At 42.5% G+C, this 22,236-nt stretch overlaps 1 protein-coding gene across 1 annotated transcript in view; it reads right to left on the minus strand.

Annotated features, from left to right (window-relative positions):
• Positions 1-13,293: 13,293 nt before the first annotated feature.
• Positions 13,294-22,236, minus strand: part of LOC132867693 (zinc finger protein 345-like) — a 94,909-nt gene continuing 85,966 nt past the window's right edge. Inside the window, exon 6 of the mRNA XM_060900704.1 lies at positions 13,294-16,847. Coding sequence (XP_060756687.1) covers positions 15,244-16,847 — 1,604 coding nt within the window. The 3' untranslated portion in view covers positions 13,294-15,243. The remainder of the gene's footprint in view (positions 16,848-22,236) is intronic.

Raw genomic sequence — 22,236 nt, forward strand, 5'->3', positions numbered from 1 at the left:
TAGGGCATGCCCGCCCTCTGAGCACCAATACCCGTCAAGAAGAGCAAGGATTAACTCAAGCATATGAGTTGTATGTATGATCAGAATATTGGGGTGTGATACTAGATTACAATCTAGTATCAAAGGGGGGGGGGGATTGTTAGATTTAAAGCCATGATTTTAGTTAGTTTTATAGCTACACGTGATTTAGGATTGTTAGACTTTATGATTTAATATTTTAGAGCTTTTAAGATCCTTTATTATTTTAGACTAACCTGACCTTCCTCTTTGTTAGACATAAACATGGTGTCTTGTTTAAAATTGTTGTGAAAATATCTTGCACGCTTTGACGTGCATAAATGCTGAAATTGCTGAATCGCTGATATGAACATTATTTTGCTTATGATTGAAGGTTTCATTCACACACACATATTGAAAGGTTTTATTCCTTTGTAAGGATAAATAATTGTAAATATTTATTCTTGACCAAGAAGGCAGTAATTCTTAATACTTATTCTTAATATTGTAGTTAGAATGCCAGCTAGAAGGCATTGAATTCTGTGTAACTTGTAAGTTACTGTGTGACCTTCTGTCTAAGCTAGACACATTGCTCGAGACGCATTTTGGAACATTCTATCAGAACATGAGGTAAATGTTGATATCTGTTAGAACATCTGAAATGTATACAGGATATATTTTCACTTACACACATACATATTAATGGAATTAAGGAATTGGAATTAAGATGTGATTTGCTGACTTAGCACAAGATATACACACACAATCTTACACCCACCCCTCTCTGAGGTCACACACAAACACACACATTTTACACACATCCTTTTCATACACACACACACATTCGACAGACACAATAGGCCGTTTAGAGAGATTATAATTTGTTATAAAAGGTTGTTTGTAAAATTTCATCTTTGGGGAGAAAACTGTGAATAAAATAGTGGTGAAGCCAATCTCTGGTTTTCTGGTCTGTTTTTCGCGGTGTTTTTTCGCCCCAGAATTCTGCAGGTGGCACGGGGGCATTGGTCTCGAGAAGTTGACCGTTCCAGCTGGGGGAACCCTTTCAATTGGGTTCAACTACTAAAAAGCATGTAATATGGTTTATTTAGCAATATCAATGTCTCTCATTTAAATTTGTGGTTTGCATGCTATACCATTAGTCACCAGGTGGTGGTGCATTCCTTTCATGATTTGGGCCGAATTCCATTTCACCCCTTGGACCAACCCCTTGGCCCTTCCCCTCCATTTTGCGCGTTCACGTGAAGGGGTAGGGGTAGCCCAATCCCAGTTAACGCGGAGGGGTAGGGGAAGGGGTAGGGCTTCTGTACCCCTCCAAACAGAGATTTTCCTGGAGCTGACTCCGAACGAAGGGGTTTGAGTGATTTCCCACAATGCCATGCGGATTTCAGCGAGATTTCATGCGGATTTCAGAAAGATGGCGGTTCCCGCGGCGAAAGATTGTCATAAATGTATTTTCTCCATTATTTACGTGTTTTAAGTTGCTATCCAGAGGAAACACGCCGCTTGATTCGCTTTCGAGCTGAGAAAGAGCAGCGATTTCTGAAATCCAAGCTGCTGCTAAAAAGCTTTGGGAGTGAGTATTGTTTTCGGTTGCTTGACTGCGTACGTTTTGTTCTGTTATTCTCGCTTTTATTGTTTACATGAGTGTTCTGACACCTCATTCTGTCGGATGTGGTGCACGAAGCGCCAAAGATATCCCATTCAGTGGTGTTAGTTAACAAATCACACCCTGCCAGCAGAGATTTCTGGTTCTGGCTCTGACTGTAGCGGCTGGTCGCAGCCAATGACGCATTTGGTCGCGTTTTGCTAACGTAAACGCTGACGGAGGTACGCGATGACGTATGCGATCGTTGAAGGGCTATCCCAATACGTAGGGGTTGAATTTCAAGCCCTATCCCTTGTAGCTCAGTTTCAAGGGGAAGGGCCAAGGGGAAGGGGGAGGGGAAGGGGTAGAAATTAGAATTGGGATTGGGCCTTGGTGTCACTTCAAATGAAAGGAGAAAAAAAAACTTTTGTTTGAAAACTATCAATGTGTTACTTTTATATTCAAATATGATATTCTCCTTTTTTTCTGAGAAGGTTAAATAGTGTTTGGATTTCTTCCGAATGGTTGAATTTATACTTATTGAAGATAAGTTAGCGTATATGTATAGAGTGCTTCGAGGTCAGCGCGAACCCAGCGGCGGCCATATTGGAAGTCAAACGTCCCTGTCTCAGTGCATTGTTGCTCAGCGAAACAAAACGCCGAATACCTGTGTCATTGTTGGCTGTAGTAGCCGGGGGGAAAAGGGTGGCAAAAGCTTCCACAGACTCCCTAAAGTCGTGACAAACCAGGGAATTGCAGCACAGGAGAAAAGCGAGCGGAGGAGACGACAGTGGCTGGCTGCCATTAACCGATCAAATTTAGGACAACTTGACTGTATCCGGATTTGTTCTGATCACTTTGTGACAGGTAGGTTAAATTGTCTTGAATTTCATAGTTACTAAAATAAATGTGATACAAACTATTATCTTTTCTACGTACTTTCAGCAATGATTAATGGATATATTTGTCACATTAGGTAGCTTATGTCTACTGCAGTGCATTGTTGCATCAAATGGCATTTAAGATCTAGGCCTAGTAATGTTTATGTACACATGCTGTTAGTACAAGTTACATACTAGGCCTACATTTTATTCACTGACTAAAATAATTGATAATTATGCAGCAACAAGCTGGGGTCAGCTTTCCATTCCTTCTCACTAACAGTGTATGGATCTACATTCCCAATGAAACGTACCTTCTCAGCATAACGCTCCCGTGCCTGCTTATCCAAACTTTCACAGTAGTGCTCCATCACTTCAGATATCTAAATTCTTAAAAAATCCAAGCTTCTAAGCCCTCTAACGCGGAAACAAATCGGTGAATGTTTACTCTATGATGTGTACTCTATGAGCGCTCTGGAGCGAGTGACTTCCAAGATGGCCGTGCAGACCCCATGGTTACTATTTTTAGCATCATCTCGGAGCACTCTATTGACCTACTTGCCCTTATTGCTCAGGCTATAGGTTCATTGATCTGTTGTAGAGTTCATTTGCATCAAGTGTTGTGAGAAAAAGTTGAAATTCTCTAGTTTTCAGAATTTTTTTCATATTATTTCATGTCTTTGTTGTCTATCAATGCTAGGAGTCTTAAAGATAATACAAAACGTAAGGCATTATTTTGGTTTGCAAAGAAGTACAAGGCAGATTTTTAGTTGTTTCAAGAATGTCACTCAACACCCAGTGATTTAAGCATTTGGAGGTCACAGTGGGGAAACGATATATGGTTAGGTCACGGATCTGAGCATTCAGCTGGAGTAGGAATTTTTAAATCTAACTTGAATGGAAATATTATTCAGACTAATATAGATTCCTCAGGTCACTTTATTATTATGATAATAGCCATAAATAATATTTTCTATGGATACCACTCTTTTATGGAGAATACCACCCTCTTTGATACCTTAGAAGAGAAAATTTCTGACTGGTTTACCAAATATCCTAACGCCTCTTTAATCTTGGGGGGGGGGGGGGGGGGGGGGGGAGATGGGATTTTAACATAGCATTAAACAATATCTTAGATAGATGACCTCTGACTCATCACAGAGCAATCCATTTATCAATATCATTGTCTGGAGGTCACTCAGCAAGTCCGAAAGCCTTATTTTGGAAATTGAGTAGTTCTCTCCTGAACTTAAGTCAAAGAGCATGTCAAAGATTTAATCAAAATTCATTGGACTAATGCAAAACCTCAGAAATCTTATGGGAAGAAGTGGGAACTTCTAAAATATGAATTGGGGATGTTTTTCAGAAGGTTTAGTGTGAATTTAGCCAAGCAAAAAAAAGAGCATTTGAAGATGTTATTGTGCAGCTAGCATCTCTTTCTCAAAGGGAGGACCTAACTGATAGGGAGAGATGTGAATACATAAAAAAAAAAATAAACTAGATGATTTATATCAGGAAAGAGGTAAAGGAGTTGAAATTAAGTGATCAATCTCATTAAGTCAGTCTCATTAAATTTGAAGGTTAATAATTAAAATGAATATCTCATTGAATCATTTTACTTTGACTCATTTGAATTGAATCATACCATAGAATCACTCATTTGAAGTGAATCATTCAGTGAATCATTTAGTGAATCGTTCAGTGAATCACTTAGTGAGTCATACAATGAATCATTTAGTGAATCATTCAATGAATCATTTAGTGAATCATACCATTAATCCTGGTGCTTAATAATAAATTACCAAACAGCTAAATTATGGTATATTTCCATAATTATTACGATCACTTAACATATATGCACCCTTTTGAATTCTTTGAGAGATTGGGAACTTCAGATATTGTTCACACAAATAAACACAGTTTGTTTAATAAATGAATTTATTATACAAAGATAAAATTAATAAATCAATATATACAAGCAATGAGGTGTGTGTGTATGGCCTAGCTTGTTGCTAGCTAAAACAAAGGAATGTTATCCAAGTAGAACAAAGGATTAGCTCTGTTGCTAATGTGTGCGTGTGAAGGACTTGACCATGTGTTTAGCCTCGTGTAGCTAACTACACGTGGTGGAGGCCTAGATTAGCCTTGTGTTGCTAGTGTGTTTGTGAAAGGCCCTATGGCCTAGCTAAAGCATGTTTGTTAGGCCTGGTGAGGCCTACTGAGCACGTGTTGCTAAAGACAAAGGGAAGCTATCTAAAGTGTATCAGGCCTGGTCAGGCCAGTTGAGCACGTGTTTTCTCAGTAACAAAAAGATTCCACACTCATAACATTACCAAACTCACTGAAGCCTTGATAAGGTCAAAATGTATGATAAGGAAATTAAAGTGTTAGTCAGAGAGGAGCATGCGCAGCTTATCTATTAAACAATTGAGAGAACATAGAACCAAAATAAATCAACACGCTGCGTGTCTAGCAGTGTAACAGATAAACCTGGGTTTAAATTCACACTATTTCAATAAAAGCAAATTCCTAAGACTATCTTAATTATGCCCAAATGCCAAAATCTTACTTAATCCTGCCTTTAGCAAGATATGAAGAACTATTCGCCTGTGTAGTTTCGGGCCTCGCCGTGGGAGCACGTGAGCCGCTCGTGATGGAGGCGTAGAAAACTTTCGGGTCCAGCGGAGCACTTGGGTGGTTCCCGTGGAAAGCAGAGGATTCTTGGTCCGAACCTCAGCGTTCGTGAGGAAAAGTCTCTGATCAGAATAAGATACACAGCGCTTTTGAGTTAAAAAGGATTCAATCGCTTCTTAACTTTTAACTGCCTGGGCTGCAGTCGTGACGTCACTTCTAATACAAGTAAACCGGTTGTAACTCAGGTTGAGTTTAAAGATTGCGCTATTCTGGACTTTTACCTTGGCCAGTGGTTAGGCACAGAACGCGCTGGATGGTGAATCTTGCAAGAAAGAAGTGTTCGGGTTTGAGAGCATCTCTTTATGCGTCCAGACTCCTCGGAAACCGGACGCGAGAGACAAAATGGCGGAGCTTCCGCCTGGACTTGTACGCGCATGGTGGACTGACGTAGATGATCCCGCCCACGCGTGACGTAGGTCACGCGGAAGTTGCCTGGGAATTGTAGTTCTGACACAAGATGGCGGCATGATATCTACAGGAGCATGTATTCGATCTAGAACCAAGTGGTTAGAGGAGGGTGAACAAAACTTAGCCTATATTTTTTTAAAATGGAAAATTAAACTTTTTTTTTTTAGACTGGAAAGAAATAGGGCTGTGCTCACCACAATTGATAAACTTAGTGCTGATGACACGAACATGACTCTATGCAATTTCTTAAATAAACTATACAACATGGCAAACATGTTAGATTTCTGTTATAATTACGTGAAAAGAAGCTGTTGTTACGCGAATATCCAACTTTTAATTGCACAGCGCAAGAAAACTGGGTCCGTGGCTCGCAGCCATGTTGTGACGTCAGCAGAAGAACACGCTGCGGTTCACTGGCTGTTCTACTCAATGGAAATGGTGCATGAAAACGCCGGTGAACTTTCTAGTGCTAGCTCTTCAACAACCAAATACTGGTACTTTAAACAGTGATCATGATGGCATGATTTTATCTGATTTTAAATAAATGAGATTGATAATAATGTGAATGTTCACAACTAGTACATACAAACTCTGCAGCTTCTGATTCAGCAGCTGTGTCATACTCCGCAAAAACATCAGCAAGAACCTACAATATAAATGGAAATGCAATACACTAAGCTCAAATGACTTTTGGAAAGTATCATTTCTAAATTTTTTCTACATATTCTTGAAGTCGGTCATTGGGGTACTTGCTACCATTCCCTAACAACGCATGGCAAAGGGTAAAGTGTAGTGTTGCTACAAGTACTTGCTAAAGCCTCCGGTGGAAGATCCTCGATGTCCTGATAAGACATACAGTTCTATATAAACACACAAGTGTCACGATAATCACAAAACAGATGCAAATTGTTAAAATACCTAATTTTTAAGCAATCATGTATTGATCTCTTCCGAATAGAATCTATGATAGCCTACCCTCTTTACCCTTTGCCTCTCGTTGCTAGGCGGCAGTTACATGAAAGCCGCAAGCTTTCACAAGCAAATACATGACTGATATCACGCCGACTTTATGATTACATTTATGATTATCATGAATGTGTACTCTATGAGTGCTCTGGAGCGAGTGACTTCCAAGATGGCCGCGCAGACCGCATGGTTACTATTTTTAGCATCATGTCGGAGCACTCTATAGCTCTACGTACCTTTAACTTATGTCGTTTCTCAACACATGTTCTGACAGGAGGACTGTCTTTGGAGAAGTCGCCTTGTCCCAGGCGACTGCTGGATCCGGCATAGCTACTAGTAGACCCCCTCCGGAATACTGTAGGCACTGCTGATGGCAGCAACACGTTTGTGCTGAACTGAACACCCAAGAGATTCTTTTAAGCTGCGAAGGGTGTCAAAACAATCCAAATCGAAGTGTTCAGAGCACAGGACGGATGTTGGTGAGGGCTCCCACTTGTCACGAGTGCGCCTGACTTGCTTCACCCACTTCACATGCAGCTCGGGATCTCTGGGAAACTTGAAAAAACTCACCCCATCCTTGTGGGTTTTGGAGCAAAACCCGGCAACAACGCGAAGGCATAAATTTTATATTATATATATATATATATATATATATATATATATATATATATATATATATATATATATATATATATATATATATATAGTGCTGTCAAAAATGTTGCGTTATTAACGCATTAACTTGACTCAATTTTAACGGCGATAATTTTTTATCGCGAGATTAACGCTCTGTGACATGATGCCACGCCCCGCACAGCCAGAGTCCTCTGCCCTCCCCCGAAGAGCCACGGTGCTCGGCTTAAGTTTCGTTTTCCCATCGGCGGCTCCAGCCCCACTTTGCAGTGGCTGTGACGTGTTATGCTCTGCAATAAAAAACAAACAAACAAACAAACAAAAAAAAAAACATTGGTACAACCAGTGTTCGAACTATGCCGATATTTTCGGGGGGGTCCCTTATTTTCCCTTGGGGGGGGAGGGGGTGCTTGCACTTGTCTCAGAGCGCGGCTCTCCATCACTTCAGATATGCAAATGCTTCCCGTTACACACGATTGCTATGTCAATAAACATCATTTTGCCAATATTTTAGAGACCCCCCAACATTTCCCAAATCATGTTTTCAAGGGATCTCATATCCCCCGTGTACCCCCGTAGTTCGAACGATGAGCAAGCCCATTCACTTTTTTATGCTGATAAGAGAATTACAATGGTTTTTCATGTGACAAAAATGTGCGATTAAATTGCAATTAATCGCGAGTTAACTATGACAGTCGCGACATTAATCGCGATTAAATATTTTAATCGCTTGACAGCACTAATATATATAGAAAAATGTATAATAATGTCTAATAAAAATACTAATAATGATAAACTGAACACCTGCCGCATCAACAACAAACTGGTAAGTTAGGAGGAAGGTTCTTTCGCTGACGTCATATAGCTCCTCCTCCTCTTTCGTCTTCTGGGTGCTGCAGCCCCATCAAATTTGCCCAAATAGCCGCGTTTATCATAACTTGTAAAATAGGCGCCTTCGTGAATTAATATATGGATCATCGGGAATTACTTTATGTTATAAAACATCGCCAAAGATGTCAAAAACGTGTCATCAGCACTTTAAAAGGGATAAACAAATATTTGATGATCCTAAGGACATAGCTTACATTTGGCACAGTTTTTATAACTTGCACATGTCTAAATATTCTGAAGCAGCTACCAACTCATTTATAGATTCAATCAGCCAGTGTAAAATTATTTCCTCAGAAGATAGGGATACCTATGACTGTAGCATCTCCCTTGATGAAATGATAAAAGTAATTCATCATCTTAAAAAAAAAAAGTCCAGAATGTGATGGTTTAACCTCAGAGTTTTATAAAAGGTTTGATGAAGAACTGTCTCCCTTTTTAGTGAAGCTCTTCCAACAACTATGACTCAAGGCGTCATCACTCTGATCCTGAAACCAAATAAAGATAAAGAAAATTTAGATAGCTGGTGTCCAATCACACTCCTAAACTGATCTGAAAGAACAACTGAAGTTTCCTTTGGATATCGCCACAACAAGGCTAAGACCAGATGCGCTGCTGTTTTCAAGGTCAACAAAGCAGCTTATGGTGCTTGAACTGACTGTACCATGGTAAGAACGCATTGAAGAGGCACACGAGAGGAAGTGGGCTAAATACCAGTCGCCATATTAGAAGAGTGCCAGCAGAAAGGATAGAAGATGTGGAACCTGCCAGTAGAAGTAGGGTGCAGAGGATTTGTTGGTCAATCCTTGTGGAAAGCATCCTGGGCATCACAGGATCAACCCGCAGGAAAGCCATATCTGACATCAGTAGACAGACTGAGTCAGTGTCTCACTGGTTGTGGGTTAAGAGAGAAGAGTGATGGGAGAGCTAACAGTTCCAGGCTGAGTAAACTAACTCAGTCGGCACACCTCTGGAGGACGTAGTGGGTTGCGCTGAAACATCCAATGAAGTAGATAACCCACCTGATTATGGAACTGACTGCAGTGCCTCACCACTGACTCTTTTCTGATTCTATGCATTAATTTGAATTACTTTTTGTTCCTTTCAGATGAATTTGAATTTATTGTGATCCTAAGATATTTATTTGAATTACTTCCTGGGTTTGTAATATTTATTTGAATTTATGATTGCTGCTATAACATCAATTTAAATTAATAGTCATTTTATTATTTCAATTTGAATAACTTCCAGATTAATGACACTAATTTAAACCACTTCCTGATTCTGTCACATTCATTTGAATTACTTCCTGGTGATTTGACATGGATTTGAATCACAGTACTTAAACAGAAAACTCTACGGTTCAAACATTCTGAATCTAGGGCATTATTCAAGAAGCCCACTGAAACCTGTGTTCTGAAAGCATCTCAAGCAGTATGCTGAGGCATTTTTTTCAGCCAGAGCAATGGGCAAATTTTGGAAACACATTACATTACGTTATGAATGATAATTTGGTGAAAGAGTTGTTAGCAGAGCAAGCTTATCTTGCAGCATGAGCTTGAAAAAAATGGATGCTCATCACAGAGATTGGAGTCCAGCTGAAAGTTTCTGCATAAAACTGTGCAAAAAGCCCAGCAGCATATTATGTGACTATGATGTAATTTAAACACTCAAATTTTTGATCTGGCATCAGAGACACTCCCATTGCACCATGAGGTCTGAGGGGAGAGGGTCCATACCATATCATCATGGCACAGAGTTGGCATCGCTCTGAAATCTGAACTCAAGTTTTTACAAGGATGAGCACAAGCTCAATGCAAATGTTATTTGGCGAATGTTGAACAGCTGGACCAGGCAGCGATGTCAGCTGGGATACTGACAAAAAGCTTGAGATCAGCTGGTGACATTGCGAGCTCTTCACAGCAATCTGATGTTTTCCAGCTTTAGCGTGGGACTCCAGGGCCTTCACGCCTAAAGTCCCCAACTCAATTATTTTCCTGCAGACTTTGCAGCGAGCCGCATACCTATCACCTGCTGCAGCTTCTAACCAGTTTCGAAATTCTTCACGTTCAAGCCAAGCTTCATTAAACTGACACTTTCCCATTTTACTCACTATTATTCGACGCGCTATCCACACTCTTCATCGCACTGCCAACACAATCGCTAACCTTCTCTGACTGCCACAGACTGCATAAACTCGGCGGGAACTTAGAAGGTGGAACTACGGTAGGTGTAGTGGACAAACTGGACCGTTGCATACTTGCCGCGATCATCGGTGATTGAAGTTTTTTAGCAGGTAGACAACAACGCAACCGGCACATTTTTTATTAATGTTTTGCAGGCACTTCTAGGAACGGACTGAGCGGATGTAAGAATTTTAGACTTGGATAAATTAAATTTTAGACCTGGGATGAAAATGTGTTTTTTAAACATTTTAAGGCCTAAAATTTAACTTTCTGAATTTTAGACTTTTTTAGACCCCGCGGGAACCCTGCTTACAGTAATGCTTTTATGGCTGAGGACTACAGTTGACTTGCTAACTTTAGGACTGCAGCTGTTATGAACAGGTTTGCACTCAAGTTATCAATGAAGAGTTATAACATCAAGACTGACTTCATGTTAACACTGTTAAAATGTTATAATCACGTTGCCTGTTATCACCCAAATGAAGATGGATTCCCTTTTGAGTCTGGTTCCTCTCAAGATTTCTTCATGTCATCTGAGGGGAGTTTTTCCTTGCCACTGTCACCACAGGCTTGCTGATTGGGGATAGATTAAGGATACATTAGGGATAAAATTAGCTCATGTTTAAAGTCATTAAAATTCTGTAAAGCTGCTTTGCAACAATGTCTATTGTTAAGTGTGCTATAAAAATAAACTTGACTTGACACATTCCTCAATTTTATTAAGCTGGTGTCTCTCATCTGGCTTTGCAGAAACATACAACTGTGTGTCATCAGCATAAGAGTGGAAACTAATACCATGCTTACAAATATTACCCAGATGTAATATATAGAAAGAAAAAAGCAATGGGCCTAAGACGGAACCATGTGGAACACCAAACTTTACCTTAGTATGCAAAGGAAAATTGCCATTTACATCAACAAACTGACAGTGATCAATTAAATAAGACCTGAGCCAGGAGAGGGCTGTTCCCTTAACTCCCATATTTTCTAGTCTATCCAGGAGAATGGAATGATCAATGGTGTCAAATGCTGCACTAAGGTCAAGCAATACAAGCAGGGAGACACAGCCCTGATCAGATGCCAACAGTAGGCCATTTACTACTTTAACCAGAGCTGTCTGTGCTATGATGAGGTCTAAATCCTGACTGATACATTTCATGGATGTTATTCCTACATAGATATGAGCATAACTGCTGCGTGACAGTACAGTAGTTGGTGTAAATGTAATTTTGATGCAAGGTGGATACAGAATGAGATCAGATGAGAGTCTGACACTACCTCGGATGATGTGGAAGTCAGACTATATTTTCTATATTTAATACAAGTATTAGATCAAGAGTGTGACCACCATTATGGGTCGGTCCTATGACGTTCTGATCAAACCCTAATGAATCTAAAATGGACACGAACACTTTTCAGAGGGTCTTCAGGGTTATTGAAGTGAATATTAAAGTCGACAATAATTAATTTTTTGTCCAAAGAAACAACCAGGTTTGAGATGAAATCCGCAAATTCAGAAAGAAATTCAGAACACAGACCACAGATCTGTAAATTATAATTAGCTGAATTGACTGGGTAGACTTTTTTTTTGCTACACGTTAATATAAAGAACTTCAAACATATTGAAATTTTGTTCAGGTTTTTGTATGATGTCTAGATTATCATAAATAACTGTGACGCCTTGTCCACTACCAGTTAGATGAAGCTGATACTTGTAGCTGAGGATGAAGCATATAGCTTCATTTAAATGTGACATACTCATTTGGTTTGATCCACATTTCCATTAAACATAGTACATTAAACTCCTGATCCGTAATAATTCTATGAACAATTAGTCTCATGCTACAGCACTACACTGATAGTGTTACAGTTTAATCTTTATGATCAAAAAAACATTAATAGTCTTGTTTAAAACTCACTACAAGATTGTTTTAAAATATGTAGTCCTTTCATATGAACAATTAGGATCAAAGTACAGGACATTTTCAGTCAAAGCATGAATAATTAAAGCTGCTAGCGGCCTTGACGGGCCCTCACACGTTCTGCAACCCAGGACATTCCACCACCCAACAAAACAGTCACATGTCATATATTCATCAAATGTTCAAAGGTGATGTGCATGTTGCAAATGCCATGACTGCTTGACAGAGGAGAGATAGACAAAGACTGAGTGTGTGTTTCTGTGGTGTGAAAATGTACACACATTATATACACACAAAACTATATGCGTCTCCTCCTTATCTCTATCTCACGCTGTAATCTTAAGTCATCTTAGCTTTCTTGTGTCTGCAGTGTGTGTATGCAGAGTTTTCATATGTCTGCAACAAAATGCACAATGATGGCAGGTCACTATTGTGTGTGTGTGTGTGTGTGCGCGCGAGAGAGTGTGCTCATAGATATTGCGTGTGCATGCTTGTGAGTGTATGTGTGTATGCATAAATATGCATATGACTGTGTATGAGTGTGCACAGAATTGTACGTTACCCATTCTTGTGAGTATTCATGCATGTGTATATGACTGCAACTCTCTGTGTGTGTGTGTGTGTGTGTGTGTGTGTGTGTGTGTGCTACATGCATATGAGTGAGTGTGCTCGTGGCGCTATGTCAGGCATGTCATAGATCAATCAGTCAAAGCACTGAAAATTTTTGGCACATTTCCTGCTTGGCCAGATGGTGATACTGTGCTAGGCATGTGAATTTGACGTGTCAATATCATCAGAATCACGATTTCTAATATTTTGTCAAGTTTCAGATCAATCCATCAATTAATTGAACATTTTCCCCCCATTTCCTGCTTGGCCAGATGGTGGCGCTGTGCTAGGCATCTGAAGTATACGTGAATATCACAAGCATCTCATCTCATCTCATTATCTCTAGCCGCTTTATCCTTCTACAGGGTCGCAGGCAAGCTGGAGCCTATCCCAGCTGACTACGGGCGAAAGGCGGGGTACACCCTGGACAAGTCGCCAGGTCATCACAGGGCTGACACATAGACACAGACAACCATTCACACTCACATTCACACCTACGGTCAATTTAGAGTCACCAGTTAACCTAACCTGCATGTCTTTGGACTGTGGGGGAAACCGGAGCACCCGGAGGAAACCCACACGGACACGGGGAGAACATGCAAACTCCGCACAGAAAGGCCCTCGCCGGCCCCAGGGCTCGAACCCAGGACCTTCTTGCTGTGAGGTGACAGCGCTAACCACTACACCACCGTGCCGCCTATCACAAGCATAATACACAATATTTTGGAAAGTGTCAGATCAGTCAGTTAAGGCATTGCCAATTTCTGGCACATTTCCTGCTTGGCCAGGTGGTGGCGCTATAACAGGCAGGCCCATTGGGCATCAGGTTATCATAATATCTATTGAAGTAAGAAGTGTCCGACCATACAGTCAATGCACTGTGGCTTTCTGACACATTTCCTGTTGATGTGGCAGGATATTAAACTCATAAGGCCATTTCAACATATCAAAAATCCCTTCGCAATTTAATATCAGTGACATCTTGGCATCACGTATAAATTTCACATGAATCACATGAACCATCTAGGAGGAGTATGTTAAAATTCATCATGTGTCAAAACACACATTCAAAACCCTATTCTTTCCTTGGCCTGTTGGTGGCGCTATACCAGACAGGCATATTGGGCGTCTAGGCATGTCATAGACCAATCCATCAAAGCATTGAAAATTTTTGGCACATTTCCTGCTTGGCCAGATGGTGATACTGTGCTAGGCATGTGAATTAGACATGTCAATATCATCAGAATCACGATATCCAATATTTTGTAAAGTTTCAGATCAATCCATCAATGAATTGAACATTTTTCCCCATTTCCTGCTCGGCCAGATGGTGGTGCTGTGCTAGGCATCTGAATTACACATGTGAATATCGTCACAAGCATAATACACAATATTTTGTAAAGTGTTAGATCAATCAGTTAAGGCATTGCCAATTTCTGGCACATTTCCTGCTTGGCCAGGTGGTGGCACTATAACAGGCAGGCCCATTGGGCATCAGGTTATCAGAATAATCATAATATCTATTGAAGTAAAAAGTGTCTGGCTTTCTGACACGTTTCCTGTTTGTGTGGCAAGATATTAAAATCATAAGGCCATGTCAACATATTACAAGATATCAAAAATCCCTTCGCAATTTAATATCAGCAACATCTTGGCATCACAAATTTCACATGAATCTCATGTACCGTCTAGGAGGAGCATGTTAAAATTAATCATGCGTCAAAACACACATATTCAAAACCCGATTCTTTCCTTGGCCAGTTGGTGGCGATCTACCAGACAGGCATATTGGCCATTGAGATGTCATCATAATCACATTCTCTAATAACCTGAAAGGTTTCAGCCAAATCATTAAATGTATTATGACTTCATGACACATTTCCTGTTTATGTGGCGAGTATTAAAATTCATAATGTTGCCATTTCAACATATTACAATATATCAAAAACCCCTTCGCAATTCAACATCAGCAATATCTTGGCATCATGTTTGCCAAGTTTGACATGAATCTGATGAACCGTCTCAGAGGAGTACGTTAAAAATGACCATGTGTCCAAACGCACATAAGCCCAATTACCTCACTTCCTGTTGGGCGTGGCTAATGCAATGTATATACAAAAGTTGTTCGTCTTGGGACGAACTACATGCGTACCAAATTTGGTATGCGTAGCTGAAACTATATGCCAATTCAAGGACTCCATGACGTCCCTGGGCCACGCCCGGGGCCAAACGTCTGTGGCTGAGAAGCGGTTACAATGGCTCATGTGTGTATCAAATTTCATGAGTTTTTGTGCATGGGAAATGCCTCAAATAAGGCCAAACACGACAGAAAAAAATAATAATCCTTCGAAAAACAATAGGGTCCCACACCGAACTGTGCTTGACCCTACTGTTTTCCTTCAGAAACAATAGGGTCTTCGCACCATACGGTGCTCGGGCCCTAAAATACATATTTAATTTGACAACTTTAAATCATGCAATGTCTCGGAGTTATTGCACTTGTGGGTTTTAAATGGAACTGAATAAGTAAAACTCTTCCCACACTGTGAGCAGTGATGCGGCTTCTCTCCTGTGTGAATGCACTGGTGTAGTTGGAGAGGACTCTGATGAATAAAACTCTTTCCACACTGTGAGCAGAGATATGGCTTCTCTCCTGTGTGAATGCGCTGGTGTGTTTGGAGAGCACTCTGCTGAGTAAAAGTCTTCCCACACTGTGAGCAGTGATACGGCTTCTCTCCTGTGTGAATGCGCTGGTGTCGTTGGAGATCACTCTGACTGGTAAAACTCTTCCCACACTGTGAGCAGTGAAACGGCTTCTCTCCTGTGTGAATGCGCTGGTGTAGTTGGAGATGACTCTGACGAATAAAACTCTTCCCACACTGTGAGCAGTGATGCGGCTTCTCTCCTGTGTGAATGCGCTGGTGTCTTTGGAGATGACTCTGACTAGTAAAACTCTTCCCACACTGTGAGCAGTGATATGGCTTCTCTCCTGTGTGAATGCGCTGGTGTTGTTGGAGATGACTCTGACGAATAAAACTCTTCCCACACTGTGAGCAGTGATGCGGCTTCTCTCCTGTGTGAATGCGCTGGTGTGTTTGGAGATTACTCGGATGAGTAAAACTCTTTCCACACTGTGAGCAGTGATGCGGCTTCTCTCCTGTGTGAATGCGCTGGTGTATTTGGAGATTACTCTGATGAGTAAAACTCTTTCCACACTGTGAGCAGTGATGCGGCTTCTCTCCTGTGTGAATGCGCTGGTGTTGTTGGAGATGACTCAGACAAGTAAAACTCTTTCCACACTGTGAGCAGTGATGTGGCTTCTCTCCTGTGTGAATGCGCTGGTGTCGGTGGAGATCACTCCGTTCAGTAAAAGTCTTCCCACACTGTGAGCAGTGATACGGCTTCTCTCCTGTGTGAATGCGCTGGTGGTGTTGGAGATTACTCTGACTAGTAAAACTTTTCCCACACTGTGAGCAGTGATACGGCTTCTCTCCTGTGTGAATGCGCTGGTGTCGTTGGAGATGGCTCTGACGAGTAAAACTCTTCCCACACTGTGAGCAGTGATACGGCTTCTCTCCTGTGTGAATGCGCTGGTGTCGTTGGAGATCACTCTGACGAGTAAAATTCTTCCCACACTGTGAGCAATGATACGGCTTCTCTCCTGTGTGAACGCGCTGTTGTGTTTTGAGAGCACTCTGGTAAGTAAAATTCCTACCATGCTGTGAGCAGTGATGTGGATCTCCTCCTCTGTGAATGCACTGGTGTGTCTTGAGTGTATTCTGATAACTAAAACTCTTTCCACAATCTGAGCAGTGGTGAATTTCCTTCTGTATATCATTATGGGAAGTATCAGAATGGATATCATCACTTGATGTTGGTTGACGACTGGAGCATTTGGAGGGGATCTGAAGCTTACATTTAATCTCTCCTGATTCTCGCAGTCTCACGTACTCTTCATAGTGGCATCTCTGGATATGCTTGTCGAGGTAAATTTGAGATGCATCGGAACGAGGGCGTGTGGAGCATGAAAAGACTTGCAGCAGAGTGTTCTTTACTTCTGGAGAAATGAAAGGACAAAAATAAAAATTGAACATGAAATGCAACAAGATTATCAAATACAACACTAACCCAATGTAAGGAGTGCTTTTACTGAAACTTAATCAAGATTCTACATGAACTAAGACTGAGACAAAAACAAAAGGTTGCAGACTAAGACATAGCAGCCTCTAGCTTGGAATACTAGGAGATTCAATAAGGTCCTGGAACAGCAGCTATGCACAGCATTGGCCATAGCCTCATGGGTCTGAGTGACCAAAGGGGAGTTGTTGGTTCCTGTTGGACATCATGTCAAGTCTAGGTAATGGCAAGCCTAGCCTTATTTACATCTCATCCAGGATTGAGAAGGAAACTCAGCCCTCACATTCAAGGTTCTGAAAGATCCAAAAATGGGCCTTATTTATCAAACTGGATATGGATAGATTTATTTGCAAATAGTTTCTAGTAGCATTTACACAAGCAAATATGTATTTTCTATCTGGATTTTTTTTATATGGATTAGGTTGTCAACTTTAAAACACTTAATTTCAATTACACACAAATTTCATGAAATTAAGTTTTGTGGGATTTTGTGAAGCCCCATGATTCATATTAATGTAATTGATGAAAGCAAGCCAACATCCATAAATTAAAGACAGTCATTTAATTTAAATTTGGCGTATATTTAAAAAAAAAACAAACAAACAAAAAAACACTGCATCCGTTCAGATGGCATTCAAGTAGGTCTGCAGCAGTAGGAATTTCCTTACTGCAGTATTTGAAGAATGCCAATGGTGTGGTTTGTAGTAATAAAGCAGCCAAACCTCCATGTGTTTAATTGTTCATTAATTCAAATCAGACGCTATTTGTTCCTTAACATGAAGTTCTTCAGCTGCAAGAGTTTAAAGTGCATATCCTGGACCAATTTCTTTTTTTTTTTTTTTAATATGAAAGAATGTCCCTTTACACACTCATCCAGAAGGGTAATTTTGCACAAGGCCATCTGTCGACAGCAGAAAAAAATAAAATAAAATGTCTCGTCCGCTTATCTGGGGCCGGGTCGCGGAGGCAGCAGTCTGAGCATGGAAGCCCAAACTTCCCTTTCCTCAGACACCTCGGCCAGCTCCTCGGGAAAAACACCGAGGCGTTGCCAGGTCAGCCGAGAGACGTGGTCCCTCCAACGTGTCTTGGGTCTTCCCCGGGAGGACATGCCTGGAACACCTCCCCAGGGAGGCATCCAGGAGGCATCCGAAAGAGATGCCCAAGCCACCTCAACTGATTCCTCTCGATGTGGAGGAGCAGCGGCTCTACTCCGAGCTCCTCCCGAGTGACTGTGCTTCTCACATCATCTCTTAGGGAGTGCCCAGCCACCCTGCGAAGGAAACTCATTTCGGCCGCTTGTATCCATGATCTTGTTCTTTCGGTCATTACTCAAAGCTCATGACCATAGGTGAGAGACAGAACGTAGATCGACCGGTAAATTGAGAGCTTCGCCTTTTGGCTCAGCTCCTCCTTCACCACAAATGGACCGGTAAAGCGACCGCATCACTGCGGAGGCTGCACCGATCCACCTGTCAATCTCACGCTCCATCCTTCCCGCACTCGTGAACAAGATCCCGAGATACTTAAACTCCTCCACTTGAGGCAGGACTTCTCCACCAACCTGGAGGGGGCAAGCCACCCTTTTCCGGTCGAGAACCATGGCCTCGGACTTGGAGGTGCTGATTCTCATCCCAGCTGCTTCACACTCAACTGCAAACCGCCCCAGTGCATGCTGAAGGTTCTGGTTTGAAGAAGCCAACAGGACATCATCCGCTAAAAGCAGAGATGAAATCCTGTGGTTCACAAACAGGATTCCCTCCGGCCCCTGGCTACACCTAGAAATTCTGTCCATAAAAATTATGAACAGAACCGGTGACAAAGGGCAGCCCTGACGGAATCCAACATGCACTGGGAAAGTACTGCTTCCCCCTCCTGAGGTGCCGGACGGTTTGCCAGAATTTCTTTGAGGCCGACCAATAGTCCTCCTCCATGGCTTCACTGAACTCCTTCCAGTTCAGAGTTTTTGCCTCCGCAACTGCCCGAGCTGTGGCACACCTGGCCTGCCGATACCCATCAGCTACCTCAGGAGTCCTGGAGGCCAACATGGCCCGACAGGACTCCTCCTTCAGCTTGATGGCATCCCTTACTTCCAGTGTCCACCACCGGGTTCGGGGATTGCCACCACAACAGGCATCGGAGACCTTGCGGCCACAGCTCCGAACAGCCGTGTCTACAATGGAGGCAGAGAACATGGTCCACTCAGACTATGTCCCCCGCCTCCCTTGGAAACTGGGAGAAGCTCTCCCGGAAGTGGGAGTTAAAGACCTCCCCGACAGAGTGCTCGGCCAGACGTTTGGGCCTGCCAGGTCTGCCCGGCTTCCTCCTCCGCCAGCGGATCCAACTCACCACCAGGTGGATCAGACGACAGCTCAGCCCCTCTCTTCACCCGAGTGTCCAAGACATGGGGCCAGAGATCAGATGAAACGACAAAGTCGATCATCGATCTCCAACCTAAGGTGTCCTGGTGCCACGAGCACTTATGGACACCCCTATGCTCAAACATGGTGTTCGTTATGGACAAACCGTGACTAGCACAGAAGTCCAATAACAAAACACCACTCGGGTTCAGATCAGGAAGGCCGTTCCTCCCAATCACGCTCCTCCAGGTGTCACTGTCGTTGCCCACGGGAGCATTGAAGTCCCCTAGTAGAGCAATGGAGTCCCCAGTCTGAGCACCTCTCAGTACCTCTTCCCAGGGACTCCAAGAAGGCCGGATACTCTATATTGCTATTCAGCCCGTAGGCACAAACAGCAGCAAGAGCCCTCTCCCTGATCCGAAGGCACAGAGAGGAGACCCTCTCGTTCACTGGGGTAAACTCCAACACATGGCGGCTGAGCTGGGGAGCTATAAGCAAGCCCACACCAGCCCACCGCCGCTCACCATGGGTGACTCCAGAGAAGTGGAGAGTCCAGCCCCTCTCGAGGAGCTGGGTTCCGGAGCCCAAGCTGTTCGTGGAGGTGAGCCTGACTATCTCTAGCCGGTACCTCTCAACCTCCCGCACAAGCTCAGGCACTCCTCCCAGTGAAGTGACATTCCATGGCCCAACAGCTAGCCACTGTGCTCGCAGATCAGGTCATCGAGGCCCCTGCCTTCAACTGCCACCCAATCCACACCGCACCGGCCCCCTGTGGCTACCTCTGTGGGTGGTGAACCCACAGGAGGTCGGGCCCACGTCACCACTTCGGGCTGAGCCCGGCCAGGCCCAGTGGGCAAAGGCCCAGCCACCAAGCACTCACATACGAACCCCAACCCCGGGCCTGACTCCAGGGTGGGGCCCCGGCTGCGCCATACCAGGTGACATCACGGTCCTTGATCTATTATTATCCATAAGGGTTTTGGTGAACTGCTCTTGGTCTGGCCTGTCACCTAGGACCTGTCTGCCTTGGGAGACCCCAACAGGGGCGTAATGCCCCCAACAACATAGCTCTGAGGATCATTCAAGCACACAAACCCCTCCACTGCAATAAGGTGGCAGTTCTAGGAGGGAAAAAAAATAAAATGCGTCTGGAAAAATCCCAAGGGAGTCTGGAGCCAGATTCGTGACATTACCTGCGGAAGCGCCAGCAGGCTGCAAGAGCTTGCACGGTTTCAGTGCACAGTCTGTGCGAGTGTGTGCCTCGCACGAAGTGCTCCCATGTCTCTCTCATTGTCCGGTCTTTCGGAAAACGAAGGAGTACTAATCCCATTATGATTGGTGTTGCTACACCCTCCTACAATATATCTGTTAACCATTTTAATAAATTACATAATGTTGAAGAAATTTGCAGAAAAACACCAGGTCGTTTTCTCAAACAAACCAGCGCTGACATAGGATTCAGAGGGAGGCGTCCCGCACGCGACGTCATGAAAATCAATGTTTGGCGGGAAATCCAAATGCCCAAGTTTTTTCCAGAGGCGGACCAATTCGCCTCAAATGGCTTGATTTCAACTGAATTTTTCTGGTATTGCACAAGATAAAAAAATTGCACAAAATGTTAGATATTTGACCAAAGTTTAATATAAAATAGGATAATTACATTGATCTTGCTCCAGAATTTACCCGTGATATGCACTTTAAGGAGCTAAAATTTAACATAATTAAAAAGATAAGTTCTCCATGGTATGACTCTTGTGGAATTATTGAATTCCATAAAAATACTAAAATTGTTAGTTTGTTAAATTGCTTGGTAATATAACCATCACATTATGCTCCTGAAACAAAGCAAATGTGTTGCAATTGATTTTTATAATGGTTGATGGGTTTGACTGACATCTGCATTATCCAATTAACAACTTCGCTTGGTTCAGACACACTGCATGTGTGTGTTCAACTAACTTCTTTCCAGCCAGCTGGTTATATTGCACTGAAGGTATTATAATGCCGCCCCCCCCCCAGTGTTTCTGTAATATGGGGAGGTTTGACATTATCCTATATTATGTGTTTGCTGTGACAGGGCATTCCCCCCCCCCCGATTTCTCCCCAATTTAGCCATGGCCAATTCCCACCCATCAGACTCCTCTCCAGTATCACATAACAGCTACCAGCCAGGGAGGGCCATCATGTGCTTCTTCCAAGACAAGAAACACCAATTGACCACATTTTACTCATACAATGTCAGGGGGCTGCAAAGCGCACACTGACGAAAGCCCAATCCACTTACTTCCTATTAAATGTGCTCTCACACCACCCATGACTGGCCAGTGTAACTGACGGGGCAGAGAAGAGAGCATGCCATCGCTCCCTCCCAGAGAGCCCAGACAATTTTGCTCTCTTGAGCTCCCAACCACAGATGATTGTGGCGTCATCAGGATTCAAAAGTGGCAATATCTGGATGATGGGGAGGATGACGGGGACAACACTTTTCTGCTGTGCCACTCGGGATCCACAGGGCATGCATTTTACGCTACTTCTGGTTAAACTGGGCATGATGAATAAAACTACAACAATATCTTGTGGTTTACTATATACAGTGGTGCTTGAAAGCTTGTGAACCCTTTAGAATTTTCTACATTTCTGCATAAATATGACCTCAAACATCAGATTTTCACACAAGTCCTAAAAGTAGATAAAGAGAACCCAGTTAAACAAATGAGACAACAATATTATATTTGTCATTTATTTATTGAGGAAAGTGATCCAATATTACATATCTGTGAGTGACAAAAGTATATGAACCTCTAGGATTAGCAGTTAATTTGAAGGTGAAATTAGAGTCAGGTGTTTTCAATCAATGGGATGACAATCAGGTGTGAGTGGGCACCCTGTTTTATTTAAAAAACAGGGATCTATTAAAGTCTGATCTTCAAAACACGTTTGTGGAAGTGTATC

This window comes from Neoarius graeffei, chromosome 19 (assembly GCF_027579695.1).
Source record: "Neoarius graeffei isolate fNeoGra1 chromosome 19, fNeoGra1.pri, whole genome shotgun sequence".
NCBI classification, from domain to species: domain Eukaryota; kingdom Metazoa; phylum Chordata; class Actinopteri; order Siluriformes; family Ariidae; genus Neoarius; species Neoarius graeffei.